This window comes from Anolis sagrei, chromosome 1 (assembly GCF_037176765.1).
Source record: "Anolis sagrei isolate rAnoSag1 chromosome 1, rAnoSag1.mat, whole genome shotgun sequence".
Classification (NCBI taxonomy): Eukaryota; Metazoa; Chordata; class Lepidosauria; order Squamata; family Dactyloidae; genus Anolis; species Anolis sagrei.
The window spans coordinates 145,941,930-145,959,492 of record NC_090021.1 but is presented as its reverse complement, the minus strand read 5'-3'; the positions used below and the strand labels follow the sequence as shown (position 1 = coordinate 145,959,492).

At 37.4% G+C, this 17,563-nt stretch overlaps 1 protein-coding gene and 1 non-coding gene across 3 annotated transcripts in view; one reads left to right on the top strand and one right to left on the bottom strand.

Annotated features, from left to right (window-relative positions):
• Positions 1-17,563, top strand: part of PLCB1 (phospholipase C beta 1) — a 608,906-nt gene that overhangs the window by 495,520 nt on the left and 95,823 nt on the right. For both annotated transcript variants that reach the window (XM_060785726.2, XM_060785732.2), the window contains exons 17-20: positions 9,553-9,637; positions 10,739-10,863; positions 12,744-12,898; positions 15,532-15,696. In XM_060785726.2, coding sequence (XP_060641709.1) covers positions 9,553-9,637; positions 10,739-10,863; positions 12,744-12,898; positions 15,532-15,696 — 530 coding nt within the window. The remainder of the gene's footprint in view (positions 1-9,552; positions 9,638-10,738; positions 10,864-12,743; positions 12,899-15,531; positions 15,697-17,563) is intronic.
• LOC132762231 (U2 spliceosomal RNA) lies at positions 11,852-12,035 on the bottom strand. The gene has a single exon (XR_009630127.2). It is a non-coding gene; the product is annotated as a U2 spliceosomal RNA (small nuclear RNA).

Below are 17,563 nucleotides of genomic sequence, written 5' to 3'. Positions count from 1 at the left end.
ATATGGATATTTTAAGTTACTTGAGGATGTCAAGGAAGATGAATATTACTTAGGCAATACATGCAGCTGTGTCCTCTTCCCTGGGCAATGCAGTTTTAAGCTTCTTTGGAGAAGGAGACAGCCAACAGAGTTTTGTGAAATCTTCTTAAGAGTTCAATTACTTTAAAATGCCTGCAAAAGAAGAACACAAGTGACAACTAGTTGACAGCAGTGTTGTGTTGAGCTCCGCAAAACCTAAGCCAGGTTTTAGCAGAGCCAGTTCTGCTTCTGATATAGGAATTCTTTGGGATGACAGAAAAATAGTCTGCCTCTACCTTCGAAGGCCTTAAAACTATCAGTTTGTCATGTGTGTGTGAGTGTGTGTGTGTGTGTGTGTGTGTAATGTTCGTTTGTGGGATTAACATAGCCCCAAAACCACTGGACGAATTGACACCAAATTTGGACACAAGACGCCTATCAGACCAACAAGTGACCATTACTCATAAAAGCACAGAAAAACACAATAGAAGAAACTTAAAAAGCCAAAAAATATATTACAACGCATGTGCAAAACTACATGTATAAACACAAACACACATATATACACATATACACAAATATATATATACACACATATACACACACAAAACACATATACACAGACAGGGCCACAGCAATGCATGGCAGGGGATGGCTAGTATGTGTGTGTGTATGTGTGTGTGTGAGAGAGAATGAATCCCATATTACCTTTGTTTCCGGCTGAGACCTTAGTTTTATTCTTCTCTGCTTGTAGTTTACATTTATTTTATAAGCCTGGTTGCATTTATTTTGCAGTTTTACACTTTTGAATCATATGAATAGTGTAGTAATTAATTTATGTTTCTAAAATACACCACATACCTTCTGGCAGTGTGAGTTTCCAAGAGAATGGTGTGTGTAATAGATGCTTTTGTCAGGAATTTCCATCCCTTTGTACTTTGAATTAATATTAGGTAAACATAGTGTCATATGCATATAAATATTATTCTGGGTATGTATGAAAGGTGGGGTCTATGTGTGTTTACAGAAAACAATAATCAACGTTCCTTTATAGGAATAGGTTCAGTAGATTGAGTGTCCACTTGCTACAGCTCAGTAGCTATATGCTAAAACTCATTACATGCTAGCGCAGAAGTGTTATAGTGCAAAGATCGAGCCAGATCATCCGTAGAGCTCTACAGATTATTACTGAAACCAAATGAGGTAGGCTGTGCAGGATAACTAGATAGGGGGGTGCTGTTTGCACAATGGCTAGGAACCTATAATTGCATTTCTAGGCAAATGCCAGATCAATTTGGAAGGGAAAGTGAGATTTTATTTGATCTCGGTGAGGATGATTATTTCAACAGTGGTCCAGAGAGTGTTAATATGCGAGATGTTTACTTTATATGATGATGATACAAGGAGATCTGCTTTTGGAGAAGAACAAATCTCACCTCTCACAATATGGGTGTAAAAGAATATTAATGAAATCTGTTGTTCTGTGCTGAAATCCTAGCCACAAAGCACCAACCTCTAGGAAGGTTCTCCAGAAGAAGAGCTATATGAATAGAATGTGGTGTCTTTTTCTTAAAGTTAATTTTGTCATAATTGGCTCAGTGACTGCTCTGCATTATGCTACTTTCTTTCCTCTTTATAAACCAAAGCCCACACTATAAGCACAGAAAGCCTGTTGATGTATGGAAAAAAATGTAAGCAACCCATCTGATACCTCCTTTTTCTAAGCATTTGTTTTTCATATCTCATGAAGTTTTGCACAGCTTCCCAATTTGCCCACCAAGTCATCTCACAAATGTGAGAACTTCAGCCAGAAAGGGAAAGAAGTATCTCACCATCTCTCAGGCAACAAGAAAGATTAGGATGTCCTTGAGCTCAAGAAAAATAAAACAATTGAGTATTGATGCTCCTATAGGGAACTAGGCTGACCCCAAAATAAGACGAAGCGGATTTTTAGCTTAATTAGATGTTTGTATTAGTAAGATGTTGTGTTGTGGTCTTGACTCTTTGTAAATTGTTGTTTTTTCTATGTTTTGTACACCGCCACGAGTCGCCCTAGGGCTGAGAGCGGCGGTTAACAAGTGCAAATAATAAATAAAATAAATAAATAAATAAAATTAGCAGCACTGATATGGGAGCCAAAAATGGTATATGCAGTGTATTCTTGGGTTCCAAGTACTGGCGATCTAAAAGGTTAATGGCACAATCCATCAAAGTTAAGCATTTCCAAGTTCCACTTATATCAGCAGGAAATGTTTCTCTTAAGACCTGGGGGCCTAAAGGGTCTCCAAGGGTGGTTTGGGAACTGCAAAACAGTCCCATATGTACAATCCACAGATCAAACTTTCCTCACTGCCCTCCTAAAACTAATGAAAAATAGAAGCAGGTATAACTATGTTGGGATTTTGACTCGGGTTATTTTTTAAATGTAGGGTTATCTTAGGGTTGCCATAAGTCAGAAATAATTTAAAGGCACAAAACAACAGTAAAGGATACTAGAATCAGGTTATTGTTTAGTTTTGCAAATGCCTTCACTTTTACATGCATCGCAACCAGATGAAAAATGGTCTCTGATGTACATTCCATTTGATTTTCACCTGTCATAGACTGGTTTATTAGAAATTAATGGCCCATCATCATGACTGCCTGCTGTGGATTTCTTTTCTTTCTTCCCCCCAACTTCAGGAACCTTGCTGGGAATACACTTTGTGACATCATGAGCAAACAAACTGACATATTTTCTGTATTTAGAGCAGAGCCCCCTTTGATGGGGCCTGTCTTGTTTCACTTGGTTTTGACAGGAGGAATATGGTGGCTTCAGCTTCTGCATTTTAAATAAAGGCCTCTACCATTTCAATTAGACCAAAACAAAGTCTTAAGTGTGTTTGAGAGGCACTGCAGTTCCAGGAGGTTATAAATTTCAAATACTATATATTCCAAACCTATGTTTAGCTTTTCTGTTTGTGTCAAAGTATGTTTTTCACCTGGTCCTGGTAAAAATGATTAAAGAAGTCCTGCCTATTGTAGACCTTTATTCACATGACAGGAAAGAGTGCATAGGTCTGTGTCTGAATAGGAGATTTTTCTGCATTTGTTCAGGAAGTTCAGTACAAACTGTCCATTAGCTGTGTGCATTCCATGACAGTGTGGCAGGTTGGGGAAATTTCTGGAAATGTCTGCATTTTAGAACAGTGGTTCCTAACCTGTGGTTCATGGTCCACAGTGGTCCACAAAAATGAAAAAATATGGTTCATGTCACCACCATTACTACACCATTGCCTTGAAAGCATGCAACAACTAAAGGGAGAGTTCTCACAAAACCATCTTGTAGTGACAAGGCAATGGAGATGTCGGGGGGGGGGGGGAGGCTGACTACCCACAAAAGATTACTACTACCACATCAGCTCTCAATTATTAAATACGGTTTTCTGTGGGTGAGCTGATGGCAACTATTGGATGACATATGTTCAATACTTTGAATCAGCACCCCAAATAACCAAACCGAATCTAAAGTTGACCGATAACTGATTCGTAACCCTTTTGGCACTAATGTTGGAGAGTGACCCCTGTTCAAGTGGTTCCGGGTCAAAAATAGGTTGGGAACCACTATTTTAGAAACTGTTGCCTTTGTTATTACACACACACACACACACAAACACACACACACATATATATACTAGCCATCCCCTGCCACGCGTTGCTATGCCCACATGGGGGTTCTGTGTGGGAGGTTTGTCCCAATTCTATCATTGGTGGGGTTCAGAATGCTCTGTGATAGTAGGTGAACTATAAATCCCAGCAACTACAACTCCCAAATGTCAAGATTCTATTTTCCCCAAACTCCACCAGTGTTCACATTTGGGCATATTGAGTATTCGTGTAGAGTTTGGTCCAGATCCATCATTGTTTGAGTTCACATTGAGCTCTGGATGTAGGTGAACTACAACTCCAAACCAAAGGAAACTGCCCACCAAACCCTTACAGTATTTTCTGTTGGCCATGGGAGAACTGTGTGCCAAGTTTGGTTCAATTCCATCGTTGGTGGGGTTCAGAATGCTCTTTGATTGTAGGTGAACTATAAATCCCAGCAACTACAACTCCCAAATGACAAAATCAATTTTTTGAATGAAGGACATAAATTGGGTTGTTAGGTGTCTTGTGTCCAAATTCGGTGTCAATTCACCCAGTGGTTTTTGAGTTCTGTTAATCCCACAAATGAACATTACATTTATTTATTTATTTATTTATTTGTGTGTGTGTGTGTGTGTGTGTGTGTGTGTGTGTGTGTGTGTGTTGAGTGTTATTAAAGTGTCCATGGTTCTAATGCAGTTTGCTCATTTGGCTGGACAGTTGAAGTGCCCTCACTCAGACATGCAGCTTTCTTTTTTCATAATATGGTCAAGATATGTATTCCACGATGGAATTAAAATACTTTCCCTTTGATGCACACCAAAATTGGTCAGAGAGCTCTGTCTCATCATCATTCAAACCAGTATGTTACTTTCTTAACAAAATAAAGAGAGCAGGATTGCAATTTAAGATTTAATGTTAAATAAATCAACATGGAAGTAAATATTAATTAAATATTGTATTATGTGTTTTGAAGTTAAATGTCTTTAGAATCTTTTTAGCTCCTGGCATTACTTGTTTTATTCCATTTCTTATTCTGATTCTGTTTATTCACATCAAGTAAACCCCTGGTTTTAGATGTGAAATACTGCTGTCAAATTCTTCTTCTGTAGGCAGCTTCCCACTGGTGTTTAACAGCCTAGCTTGTCTCCTGTTGCCTAATATATATCAAAACTGTTATACAAGTCGAATTTGAGTGGCAATGTGATGAAGGCAATGTGAGTCGCAATAAATAAAGGCAAGAATTTGCATCTGAAAGGGGCAGCAAGATTTTTGAAGTATTGGATCTGCGGCATATTCTCCTTCAGGAAGGAAAATGCATGCAGGTTGAGCATTTCTTATCTAGAATTCAGATATCTGAAATACTCCAAAATCCTCAGCTGTCTACATGGGAGAGTGAGATAGTGACACCTTTGCTTTCTGATGGATCAGTGTACGCAACCATTGTTTTATGCACAAAATTATTACAAATATTGTCTTCAGGCAATGTGCATAAGATCAAATCAAATCAAAAATATTTATTATGGCCATAGACCAGCATAAGGAGATTGAGATACCATCTCATAAAATCACTGTACACTAAAATCGAAAAGGTTATATTTTTGCATGAGATGTATATGAAGCATAAATGGATTTTGTGTTCGGACCTGGGGCCCATCTCCAAGGTATCTCATTATTCCAAAATCTGAACAAATTCAAAATACTTCTGGTCCCAAGCATTTTGGCTAAGGAATACTCACCCTGTATTTATTTCTATCTTGTATATACTGCTTTTCCTCCAGTAAGCTATATGACTCTCCTTCTCCCCTACTTGGTCCTTTATCAGGCTGAGAAGAAAGGAAAAAGAAGAAAATAAATAAAGTAAATCTATTGTCTGAGGGGGTGTCTAGGTACAACACTGGCTCTTCAGCTTAGAAATGGAGATGAGCACCACATCCCAGAGTTGAACCCAATTAGATTTAATGTCAGGGGAAAACTTTACCTCTTATCTAGGTTCTTGTGGGTTTTTTCGGGCTATAGAGCCATGTTCTAGAGGCATTTCTCCTGACGTTTCGCCTGCATCTATGGCAAGCATCCTCAGAGGTAGAGGTCTGACCTCTACCTCTGAGGATGCTTGCCATAGATGCAGGCGAAACGTCAGGAGAAATGCCTCTAGAACATGGCTCTATAGCCCGAAAAAACCCACAAGAACCTAGTGATTCCAGCCATGAAAGCCTTCGACAATACATTTACCTCTTATCGTCTGAGGGCCCTCCTACAAAGCCATATAACCCAGAATATCAAGGCAGATAATCCACAATATCTGCTTTGAACTGGTTTATCTGAGTCCTCACTGCTGTTTATTCCAGTTCAATGTGGATTTTATACAGCTGTGTATACCTTCTGCCTTGAACTACACATTTCATCTTTCCAAGCATGTCTGTTCTTCCATTCTTATGGTATACATTTCATTTACATTTTCAAATATTATTTAAATCCTGGCATTGTCTCTTGCTTTGGAAAACTACCAACATCATTATTATTCCTTTGCTGCTTACTACTCAAGATTCCTGACAGTAAAATCAAGGATGCCCTAGACTGCCTAAAATAAAGCTAACTACATTATACTCAGAACCAAGAATGTCAGCATCAGAAAAAGCTAATAAGAACAAATTGAAAAAAGAATACCTATCTCCAAGGACAACTATTCTTGTAATTCACAAGGGAAGTTGCAAATATCCTCTGAGTAATGAGTTTTACCTTTCCTTCAACACAACACATAGAGTTGGTTAAAAACAAGCTTTGAATTTATTTTATAATATAACATGTGTTTCTTAAGGTTTTATTGTCTTCAGATGTGGTCTTCTTAGTTCTAGAGTCAAGTGGCTGCTACTAATTATATTTCCAAAGAGGGAGCAACCATCTTTCTCTCTACTTGTATATTTTTCTACTTGCTGGTAGTTTTTTTGTATCAGACAAAGCCTCGGTTAATAGTGTTTCATGGCCTTCCTTCCTTCTATGAAAATCTACTTTTCATTCTGTCCATAAACTTCATTTTCTCCATCTTCCATTCTGTTTATTTAACCTCTAGCTTGATAAAGAAAGTTCCTTAACCAAATACTTAACACATTGATCTCTCAATGTATCGTGAAAAAAGTATTGGCTTCAGCTACCAACTTATCCCACTGTGGTTGATGACTCCCAAGTTCTTGGAGTGATGAATCAGCTCTGGATTTTAATCTGAACATTAAATGTGCTGTCCAAGGTGCTGAATCTATTTGAGGAATAGCTCCTTTCAAGTTCAGGTACAGGGTGGATTTTTCACTCTTATTGGCAAAGCGCCCTTGATCCATCACTGCTTGTGACTGTTCCTCATGGCATAGAGTTTAAATCAAAAGGAATTGGTAGTTGGGATCATCTCGCATCTTTTGGGCCCATTGCCAATCCCTTGAACTGTTACTCCTCTGAAAACATCATGCTCATTGTATTTTTACCTTTGACTTATGAGCAGTGCCAGGAGCTATAAAGATCAACAGTAGCATGTTCACTTTGTCTTCCTCTAGGAAGTGACAATGTCTCTTTGGGTTCAGTGGGAGCTTATAGGAGGTTGACTCATTTAGAGAGAAGCAAAGAGTACACAAGAAGCCGGTGACAGGCACCTCAGCAACATAGTGAATCCAGTCTGGGATTTAGTCTGAACTTTAGAGAACCTGCCCAAGTTGCTGAATCCAATTCCCCAAATAAATTTAAAACCCAGGCTGAAACTGAATTTGAGTTTAAAGTGATACCTTTAGCAGCTTCACAGCCCTGCTCACAAGTGAATCATCAGCCACCGCTGACTGAGAGCATCTTATCCAAGAGCTTTCCAATACTCCGAACAGGCACTAGATGCCATCAGAGAAAATATTTACACAAGATAAAAAAAAAAACACACATTAACACCATTCTGAGGGTGAGCACTTTGCACTGCAATGTATCCAAGAGATGATGGTTGCATGGGAGTCATTAATGACGAGTTAAATACTGGTGGATTGCAACTGGATGAAGTTTGGGGCTGGATTTCATATTTGACATATTTGGAACCCCAGTGAAAGTGCTATTGAAGATCTTTTCTATTTGCTGAAGCTGCTTTGATTTTGTTTTTAATATATGATTTTACAATTAATATTTTATATAGTATAACCGGTGTAGCCAGGGTGTGAAAGGGACTCCTGCACCTCTTCTTTCTCCTCCTTCTCTATCCCCTCCCTCATAAGTTTCCCCTTTCCCTTTTCTTTAGCTTCCTTTTTAAAATTTTCCCTCCTTTCTACTTTCTTTTCTTTCTTTTTTTCATCCCTCCATTCCCCTCTTGCTTTCTCTCCCCTCCAGCTCTGAGAGGGTCTGCCTCACAGTGTCTCCATGGCTACATGGCTGTCTTTATATCACTTTTCTCCCTTCCCCTTACATACTACCTTTCTTTCTCAGTGATGTCAGGGGGCCACTTCACCTAGCAGCAGTTAATCCAATGGTATCATAGAGGCAGGGGCGGCTCAACCCATTACGCAAAGTAAGCATTTGCAGTATAGTTGATTTTAGTCAGGGGTGCTCTTGGGGGAAAATAGACCTTGACATATGCGAGTTGTAGTTACCGGGATGTATAGTTCACCTACAATCAAAGAACATTCTGAACTCCACGAATGATGGAATTGAACCAAATATGGCACACAGAACTCCCACAACAAACAGAAAATATATATCAGTGATTGGTTGGGGGGGGGGGGGGTGCCAAAATACAGTTTGCTTACCGTTGAAAATTATCTAGGGACACCTCTGCATAGAGGGCCAATTTACATAGCAACAGCCTTTGTGGTACAAACAGGCAGGCAGGCAGACGCAGTTTAACACATAGATAGATTACTAGATAGATTACTTTGCTAGACAGTTTAATACAGTATGGCCCTTATATTTATGGGGGATATGTTCCCTGACTTCATGTGGATGCATTAAACTGTAAATAATAGCAAACCATTTTGAAATGGAGGATTCGGACCAAGACTACCATGGAATCATTTTGGATGACCTAGAAAATTCCTAGTGGGGTCATAATTTCTCAGACGTGGACAAATGAAACTGTGGATATGAGTACTGTCCTGTTTTAAACTTAACTTTTTATGTGTTTTAATTGTTACTTTTATCTCTTTTTTATTTTGTGAGCCACCTTGAGTCCAATTCTTAGGAAAAAGTCAGGAAATAAGTTGATTGGTTGATTGTAATGGAACTACTACTGCAAATGTTGTCCAACACAATTTGCAGTATTAGTTCACTGGCAATCATTCTCTGTTTGTTACAGACAGAAATGCATTTGATCATGATTTAGGTATTAAAGAAAGTGAACTATTGATGAAAATTTATCAAGTTTTAAATATTCTGCCATCTTGTGGCAAAGCATTGTAGTTGGTGGGTTTGCATGTTTTTTACATGAAATATATCTGATTGATAAATAGCTCATTCCGCCCCTCACCCCGGGATTATAAAGTTCACAATCAAGAACCTCTGAAGAACCTTGACGTTAAATAGTTTATCAAGAACTATGGTAGATTCTAGAGAGAGAGAAAGAGAGAGAGAGCAAACTCAGTGATATCTGTACTCCTTATCTTCATTATTTCCAATATAGGAAATAAAGTCTGGCAGGGGCTTTTAACACTACTTCCACTGGAGTAGACTTGGTGCAATATTAATCTATTTAATGGTTCACCCTGTTTGAAATTAATGCTAGCAGTTGTTAAGTTAAACTAAAAGGCAGGCAAAGTGGAACCAAGGAGCAATAATGGAACAAAACTATGCATTTGTGTGCGTGCGTGTGTTCATGTGTGCATATTAATGCAAAATATAACCTTCCAAGTCCAAATCAATTTTCCTTTGACCTGTTTGTTTTCTTTTTATTCACAGAACGGAACAAGAGTTTTGAAATGTCTTCCTTTGTGGAAACCAAAGCACTTGAGCAGCTCACAAAATCTCCTGTCGAGTTTGTGGAGTATCTTTGCAATTGAGAAAAATATCTTGCAAGTCTTGGGTCACAAATAAGGAGAGCAGGTTCTTAAGAGTTGGGGGTTTTTTGGGGGGGGGGTGGTTACTAAGATAATTGGGTACATAGCATCAGTTTAAATACTACTCTGTAGGAAAAAATATGTTTATTTCTCAATAAATACATGAATAATTATTTATACTCCCTTTCTTTTTAAAAAAGTAAATGCTGAAAGACAAGTACACCACAGAAATCAATGGGATTTATATTGCCATTTACAGTATAACCCATGTATCTGTGGAGAATATGCTCTCAGACATTGTGTGGATACACAAAACTATGGATAGTAGTGGACTCTATTGAAACAAAAAACTTCTGGCCCAATAATGTCATGCAGTTGCATTGGAGGATCTAAACAATGCCTAGAGAAGATATTATTATTATTTACATGTACATAACAACATAGTACACATGCACATTAGGCAAGTGCCTACGATTCATTTCTGATGATAGTGGTGGTGATGATGATGATGATTATACTGACACAAAAACACAGTATGTCACAGCAAATGAGATCTATATGCTAGATTTCGTATCACAAAATCACAAGTCGAACACTTCCCAAGCGTCTAGGACTGTGTGATGTATTTTTGAATGATGTGCGCAGAACCAAGTAAGGTGGCCATTTGCAGCTAACAGATCGTGATTTTGTCAATGTTTATTGTTTCCAAATGCTGGCTGAGATCTTTTGGTACCCAGTGTGCTGATGACCACTGGGACCACCTGGATTGGTTTATGCCAGAGCAGACTCGTTTATGCCAGAGCCGCCTTCTTCTTCTTATTATTATTATTATTATTATTATTATTATTATTATTATTATGTTATCCAACTCTCCTCACAGCTTGAGGTAGGGTACAACACAACTTTTCTGTATTAATAAATGAGTCTCTATGTGTTTCCATCCATTGGGGATCATATTTGATCCTTTCCTGCTTCGCCTATTAAGAAAGATCTGCCTTTCTCCATGCAGTAATCTGACAAACGTCCTACTTTTAGTCTGAATGTTAGGTATCTTTTCCAGTTGTATTTTATCTTAACTCACAATTTAGGTATAATAAAATGCAGCTGAGCCGGATTTATCCAAAAGGGACACGTGTTGATTCCTCAAATTACATGCCTCAGCTCTTCTGGAATGCAGGCTGTCAAATGGTTGCTCTGAACTTCCAAACTGTAGGTAAGCATTTACCAGATCCTTTGTTTTTTTGTTTTTTTGTTTCTCTCTTCTGAAAAATGTGGTGGTGGTGGTGATGATGATGATGATGATAACAGAACTGAGGTCATGAAAAGTGGTGGTGGTGGTGATGATGATGATGATGATAACAGAACTGAGGTCATGAAAAGTTGGAAAACCAAAGCTCTGCCTGCACACTTCTCCTAAAGTCAATAGCTAGGTGAAATAGTTATCTGAAATAGGCTACATAAAAGGGTGTGCAAAATACTGTGCTTCCTAAGGAACTGCCTACTGTTATTTATTTTAACTGTGTGTTAAAACTGTGTGCTGAAAACTTTTAAGTTAGGGCACTTTTTTCATTGTTGATCAAGGATGGAGAATGCCTGACTTTCCGTTTTCTTCTAGACTGCAAACACCACCTGGCGCCATTGACTATGCTGGCTAGAGTGAATGGGATTTGCAGTTCAACAACATCTGGAGAGCCATATGTTTCCCAACCATGCCAAAAACTTCCCAATTGTTTAGCAAATTTGTTTAATTGGTAGTACTCCTTTAAGAAGGATAAGCTGTCACCCAGCTCTGGGGTGATAATACATCAAGGAAAGACTATGAATAATAGCAAAAATATTTCATAGGAAAATATAATCAGTATTATGAATATGCACCAGGAAATTAATTGGAGAGTGTGAGTGTTTATTTAATTCTGCTTATGTGAAAATCTCAAACATGTGAAACCTGCATCAGGATTCTGTTACATACAGTTCTCAGTATAGCTATGAACCCTAGTTTCCAGAGAAATCCAAACTATGTGAAATACATGAAAACACGTAACCAATGGTAAAAAGGGCAGTACATTTTGAAAACTTTGGGCCATGTCGTAAGCAGTTATGTCTGTGATGTGCTGCAGCTACATCTCAAACAACCAAATAAGTATTCCACAACTACAGCCATCACATACCATAAATAATTCATATACTTGAAAATATAGATGTGGTGGTGCCTTAAATAGAAGTAGCTGATGCTTATAAAATGCCTGAGATCATTACTTTCATTTTTAAAAATCACCTTGATAATAGAATTATCTAGTTCACATTCTGTGATATCTTTTCCAGCCAAGCAGAGTGAGAGGATACTACACACTACACTTGATCTTAGCCAAAAGGCCAAGAAGCGATCAATATGTATTATGAATGAGTGAGAGGATACATATCGATATGTTTTCTGTACTTTTAATTTTCAGTTATCTAGTCTAAATAGATGAACAATGGTGAAGAGTCCATTTTACCATTCTTGTCTAGACAGACAGTTTTGGTTGTTGGCAAGCATGCACCTGCATTGGTAGTATAATGGGAGAAAAAGCATATCCATGTCACAGTCACAGTTATTCCCAAAATAATGAGACACTTTGAATACTTCCATTTGTACAATGACAGTTGACTATCACCAGGTGTACTAGCTAAGGAAAGAGATAGAAATAATGTGCAAGGGAGTGGGAGAAGGAATAGGTATGTGAAGACATGGTGTTTTTTTCTTGTGTTTAAAACTTTTTTCTCTTTTCTTTTTTGTGTTTTCATTTTAGTCACTATATCACAGTAATATATTTCTTTTAATGTTACACCTTTGGTATACCTTGGTCTGGTCCCCCCCCCCCCTTTCCTTTTTTGTAACTGTATTTTTCAAATTTAATAAATATTATAATAATAAAAGACTTAAAATAACCTCAGATTTCTATATGCAGGGAAAGTATCATCCTTTTGCTTTTCTGGAGAGAATATGTTAACTTGGAGCATATAAAGAAGACGGGAGACCTCTAGTGGATTTTTGAGTTCTGAATGTTTTCTGTTCCATCTCTCACAAGACCATGTTTTTGTTTTGTCACTTAGATTTGTCTATGCAAATAAATATGGGGATGTATGAATATAATGGCAAAAGTGGATATAGACTAAAACCAGAATTCATGAGAAGACCAGACAAGCATTTTGATCCATTTAGTGAAGGTATTGTAGATGGAATAGTAGCAAACACGTTGTCTGTGAAGGTATGTATGCATTTTTCATTTTATAAGCACACTAAACATTAAACACCAACATGGCTTATCATATTATGTTTTCTACTTTGTTACTAATTCATAAAAAATACACGTGTGATGCATTAATTTTGAAGTACTATATCTTCGAGGGCTCTCTTCCCCCTTCTCATTAAAATATACAGAAACAAAAAATGGGCACCTAACTATGCACAGTGAGTTTCTGATGTCCATGTCAACGGGAAGCTAAATCTACTCTGGAGTTGAGACCAAATTTTATGGAAGTTGGCTAAGGTTCTGAACCTAATTTGAGGGCTAAGATTCAGTACTTTTGATGGCATCTTTAAAGCTCATACCACTAGGTCTGTAGATTTATTGCTCCACTAACATGAGAGTGATGAGCTACAACTTTTCTAGACCGTAAGTCTTCCACATTTTGCTGAGGCTAGGGGTCTAGGACTCCAGTGAAGGTGAAAAACTGAATAAAGAAAGTGCTAAAGAGTCTGTTTTTAAGAATTTATAACTTCCACCATGACATTATGATTAATGTTCACTGGAAACTGACTATAGAAACACATTGGAGAATTAGAAATTCCTGGAGAGGTGTTTCTTCTTGGAATCTCTAGGCAAGTGGTTCTCAACTTATGAGTCCCCAGATGTTTTGGCCTTCAACTCCCAGAAATGCTAACAGCTGCTAAACTGGCTGGGATTTCTAGGAGTTGTAGACCAAAACACCTGAGGACCCATGGGTTGAGAACCACTGCTCTAGGCCCTCGAGTACAACTGAAGGGAATTGCCCTAGGGATAACATTAGAAGACTTAACAATTGCTAGAGGGAAAAAATCCACAAAAGTCAAAGATTCAGATGTGAAGGGATGGCTGTATATTAAACAGAAAAACATCCAGGAGTGAAATCTGACCCAAAAGTTGTAAAAGAGAAAATAAGGAACAGCTTGAACTTAACTTGCCTAACATATGATGTGAGGTGATAATAATATTTTCCTACAGCCTTTGGAAATCAAAGGGTAATGATCCAGAAACAATGAAAGAAAGAATCACTGTAGGGAGTGGCAGAAAACAACAAACAAAACCAGTGAGATGCCTTAGGTGATCCTGTATGACAATAAATACGTACATACATACATTCACTGATCCTTGAGTTTGGGAACGTGAGTTTTGAAAACAACAATTTTCAGCCCAGCCAAATCCTTTAACCAGATGGTGGTTTAAAAGTATACCGCTGTCTGGAATCAATGAACTGTCCAAGCTAAGATGAGCAAAGCACACCCAAAACTGAGGATGGGGATGGGGAAAACATTGAGGGGAAAAGAAGCCATTGCAAGATCTTGTTTGCTTTTTTAGTAACAAGAGGTATGCAATCTTCAAAAAGTCTTCATTCCCACATTAAGAATCATGGTTCCATCTTATAAAATGGTCATTACAAGTCACAATAACATTGATCAGAAATCTATTTCCATGTGTGTCTCACTGTCCAGTGATACTTATATTGTTATGATCAAGCAGGGTGTTCGTGGAGGCCACGCAGCTGTGAAAATAGCATAACTCAAGCAAATTGACTACTTTCTTCAGTTTACTTAGACCAGCTGTGTTTTGGCATTCCATGCATGGATCAAGATACTTTTCATTAAATGTGACTGGTAGATTTTGGGCATTATCCAACGTGGCCGATTCCTACGTTCCAACTTCATGCTATTTTGTTTCATCAGCTGGCCCCACAGAATATTCTAGAACATATTATACACTTTTGAATTAAGGGGCAAGTGAAAGAACCTCCAACTGGATTTTGACAGAAGTATGTATGTAGAAAGACTCAGATATGTGTAGTGTGCAGTGAATTCCCACTCCACCCCACTTTAAGAAACCTATATGCAAGATCCATGTTTATATAGAAACCAGCTAGTCTGGTACCTCTGTCTGAATACAAGTGAAAGAAAGTTATTTTTCCAAAAAAGTGAATTTGTGCATCACTGGATAGCAACCATTGCAGTCAGCATTGCCAGCTTTTAATTAAATGTTTCCAGGTTACTTTTCAAGACAAAATTCCCCCCAAACATGGTGTTTTTTTTCCAGAAAATGATACAAATTTTACAAATAACCTTTTGAAAACTGCAAGGGTGTCAAACACTGTATTACAATAGGAATAAGTTGCTAAAAAATCTCATTATTTTCTGTAAGAAAACAAGTTAGTGAAGAATTACCTACCAGACGGACAGAGAAAACCATTCTCCTACTTCATAGAAAGATAGGGATTCCCATTTGCCGTTACGAAAAGAGAATGCTAGATAAGGTTAGTTGTTAGATTCCTCCAACAGACCTCACCTTATGTTCCATGATTAAATATCCTGCCCAAAGTCAAATGCCAACACTGCAAAAATCGAGAAATATCTATATCTACATTTTGATACAAAAGTATCAAAAAATACTCTTGATAATTTTGATATGTTTTTGCTTCAAACTTGGTTGCATCTTTAGACGTCCTTTGTGTGACTTCTGGGGTATTTTCTGATCGGACAGTCCAATATAGTTGCCAGGTATAAAAAATAATCCATGTCAACATCAGTGTTTTGTGTACACAGTGATCAACTGGCTGGTCATAACCTGATGTCAAAACTTGGCATTTTTAGATCATTTCTGGACAGCTACTTTCTGACAAAAAAGTTGGAACGTATGTAGAAGTGGATATGTTTGGTCTTCCTGTGGACACAAGGCGGAAAGCTCTTAAGACCAAGACCTCTCAAGGGAATGCAGTGAATCCTGTATGGGAAGAAGAGGCCATTGTATTTAAAAAGGCAGGTATTAGTTTTTGTTAATGAGAATGTAAATATTCACTGGAATTATGGGAAAGCATAGCTCTGGGCAGCTTCCCTTGTCAAGCTTTGGGATTCTACCACAGCAGTTTGTTGATCAGAGGAAAGAGGAAGGGAGGGTGACAGTAGCTGGTGGCTGCAGTTCTGCAGCACAGGCACAAGAAAAGCACTATGGGGAGAGAGTGTTTCCCCTTCCCAGGACACTTGTTCCCTACTTTGTGCTCATCAGTGACTGTAATAAAGATTTTTGTATTTGTATTTGAATGAAGAAACTATTCAATAAATCATAATAACTAATAATTGCATATAACTTTGACTTAAAATCATTAAAACCATTACACATAAGACATAAAAAATTAATTATTTGGACAAAGCATTAAAATCACTCTAGTATAAATATTAAAATCACATAATCCAAAAACAACCCACATGTATTTGTGCCCAGTATTTCTGGGTGTTTTAACATGACCACCATATATGATAAAACGTGCCAACTGTTTCCCCACATTTCCAACAGTCATTAGAACTGTTTTTATACATCTTAGTAATAGTTTTCCATTGTTCCATTTCTGTTTGTTTAGCAAGATTTTGTGCCTAAGTAACTATACAATGATTCACCTTTTTCCTCTTCCATTTCATATTTTAACAACAATTTATACAACTTCACAATTAAATGGTCATCTCTAGAGTCCTAAACCATTTCAAGTTCAGGTTTTATCAGTAACAAATCCAAATAACTTTTTATTCATTTTAAATCGTTCTACTAATTCCATCCCTCAGGAAAACTGCCTTATTGGGAAGTTTTAAAACAGTAGTTCCAATGTTCTTGGTCAACATTGTTGTTTTTTTCCTTATTAATTTGAAATCTTAATTTTCCTTATTAATTTGAAATCTTCCATATTCTTTCAAGATAGGTTCAGATCTCTACTGTTCAGAGGGTGGTCTTAACAAAGCACTAAGTCATCTGCAAAGGCTTTCAACTTATAACTTTTTCCTTTTACCCCCTCTGATGTCTTCTGATGTCTTCTGCCTTTTTATGGTGTTTTTCCATATTACCAACAAAAACAATAATGGGAATAGGAGATAACCTTGTCTGGTTCCTTTTTGTATTTTACAAGATTTAGTCAGTTCCCCATTGACCAAAATTTGGGCACTTTGCGTATTATAAATTTGTTTAACCCATCTTTGAACATTTGGCCCAAAACTTACTCATTTTTGTTGTTTGTCATGATTATATCTCTTATTGAGACATTTCTTTTGCGGCACTGAAATGTGTTTCTTGTAGCCACAATATGACATGGTCTCCAATCCTATACCAAACTGTGGGTTTATGTACAAATACATTTCATACATGTGAGATTTCATTGTTGATCACAGTTCTGTCACCATAAGAGGTTCACATCCGTATTGTACCTAAGAATTAATAAAAATGTAACACTTTCAATAATTCAGGCTACCTTTTACATACCTGATTTTATAATCCTCAGCAGCAGTCATGTACGGCACGTTTTGAGAAAATAAGAATGCCTGTTCTATTGCCACGCAATGAGTTTCTTCTAAAATGAGATCAAACAGCCCCACCCATGAACCACTATAGTAAACATGTTCTTTATAGCATCAGATTATAGCAAGCAAAGTGCTAGACTAGATATTCTTAAATATATTTTGTTTAAAAATTGAATTATGCAACATGATATAAAATGATTCATTATGTGTCAAATATGAACATTTTAATAATCTGCCCCATGTTCTTTCTTATTGTAATAAAGAGGATTACAGAAGAAGGATGAAAATCCACATCAAACAACACATTTAATCTGATTGTATAAATTCAGTTTAGAGTATTTTT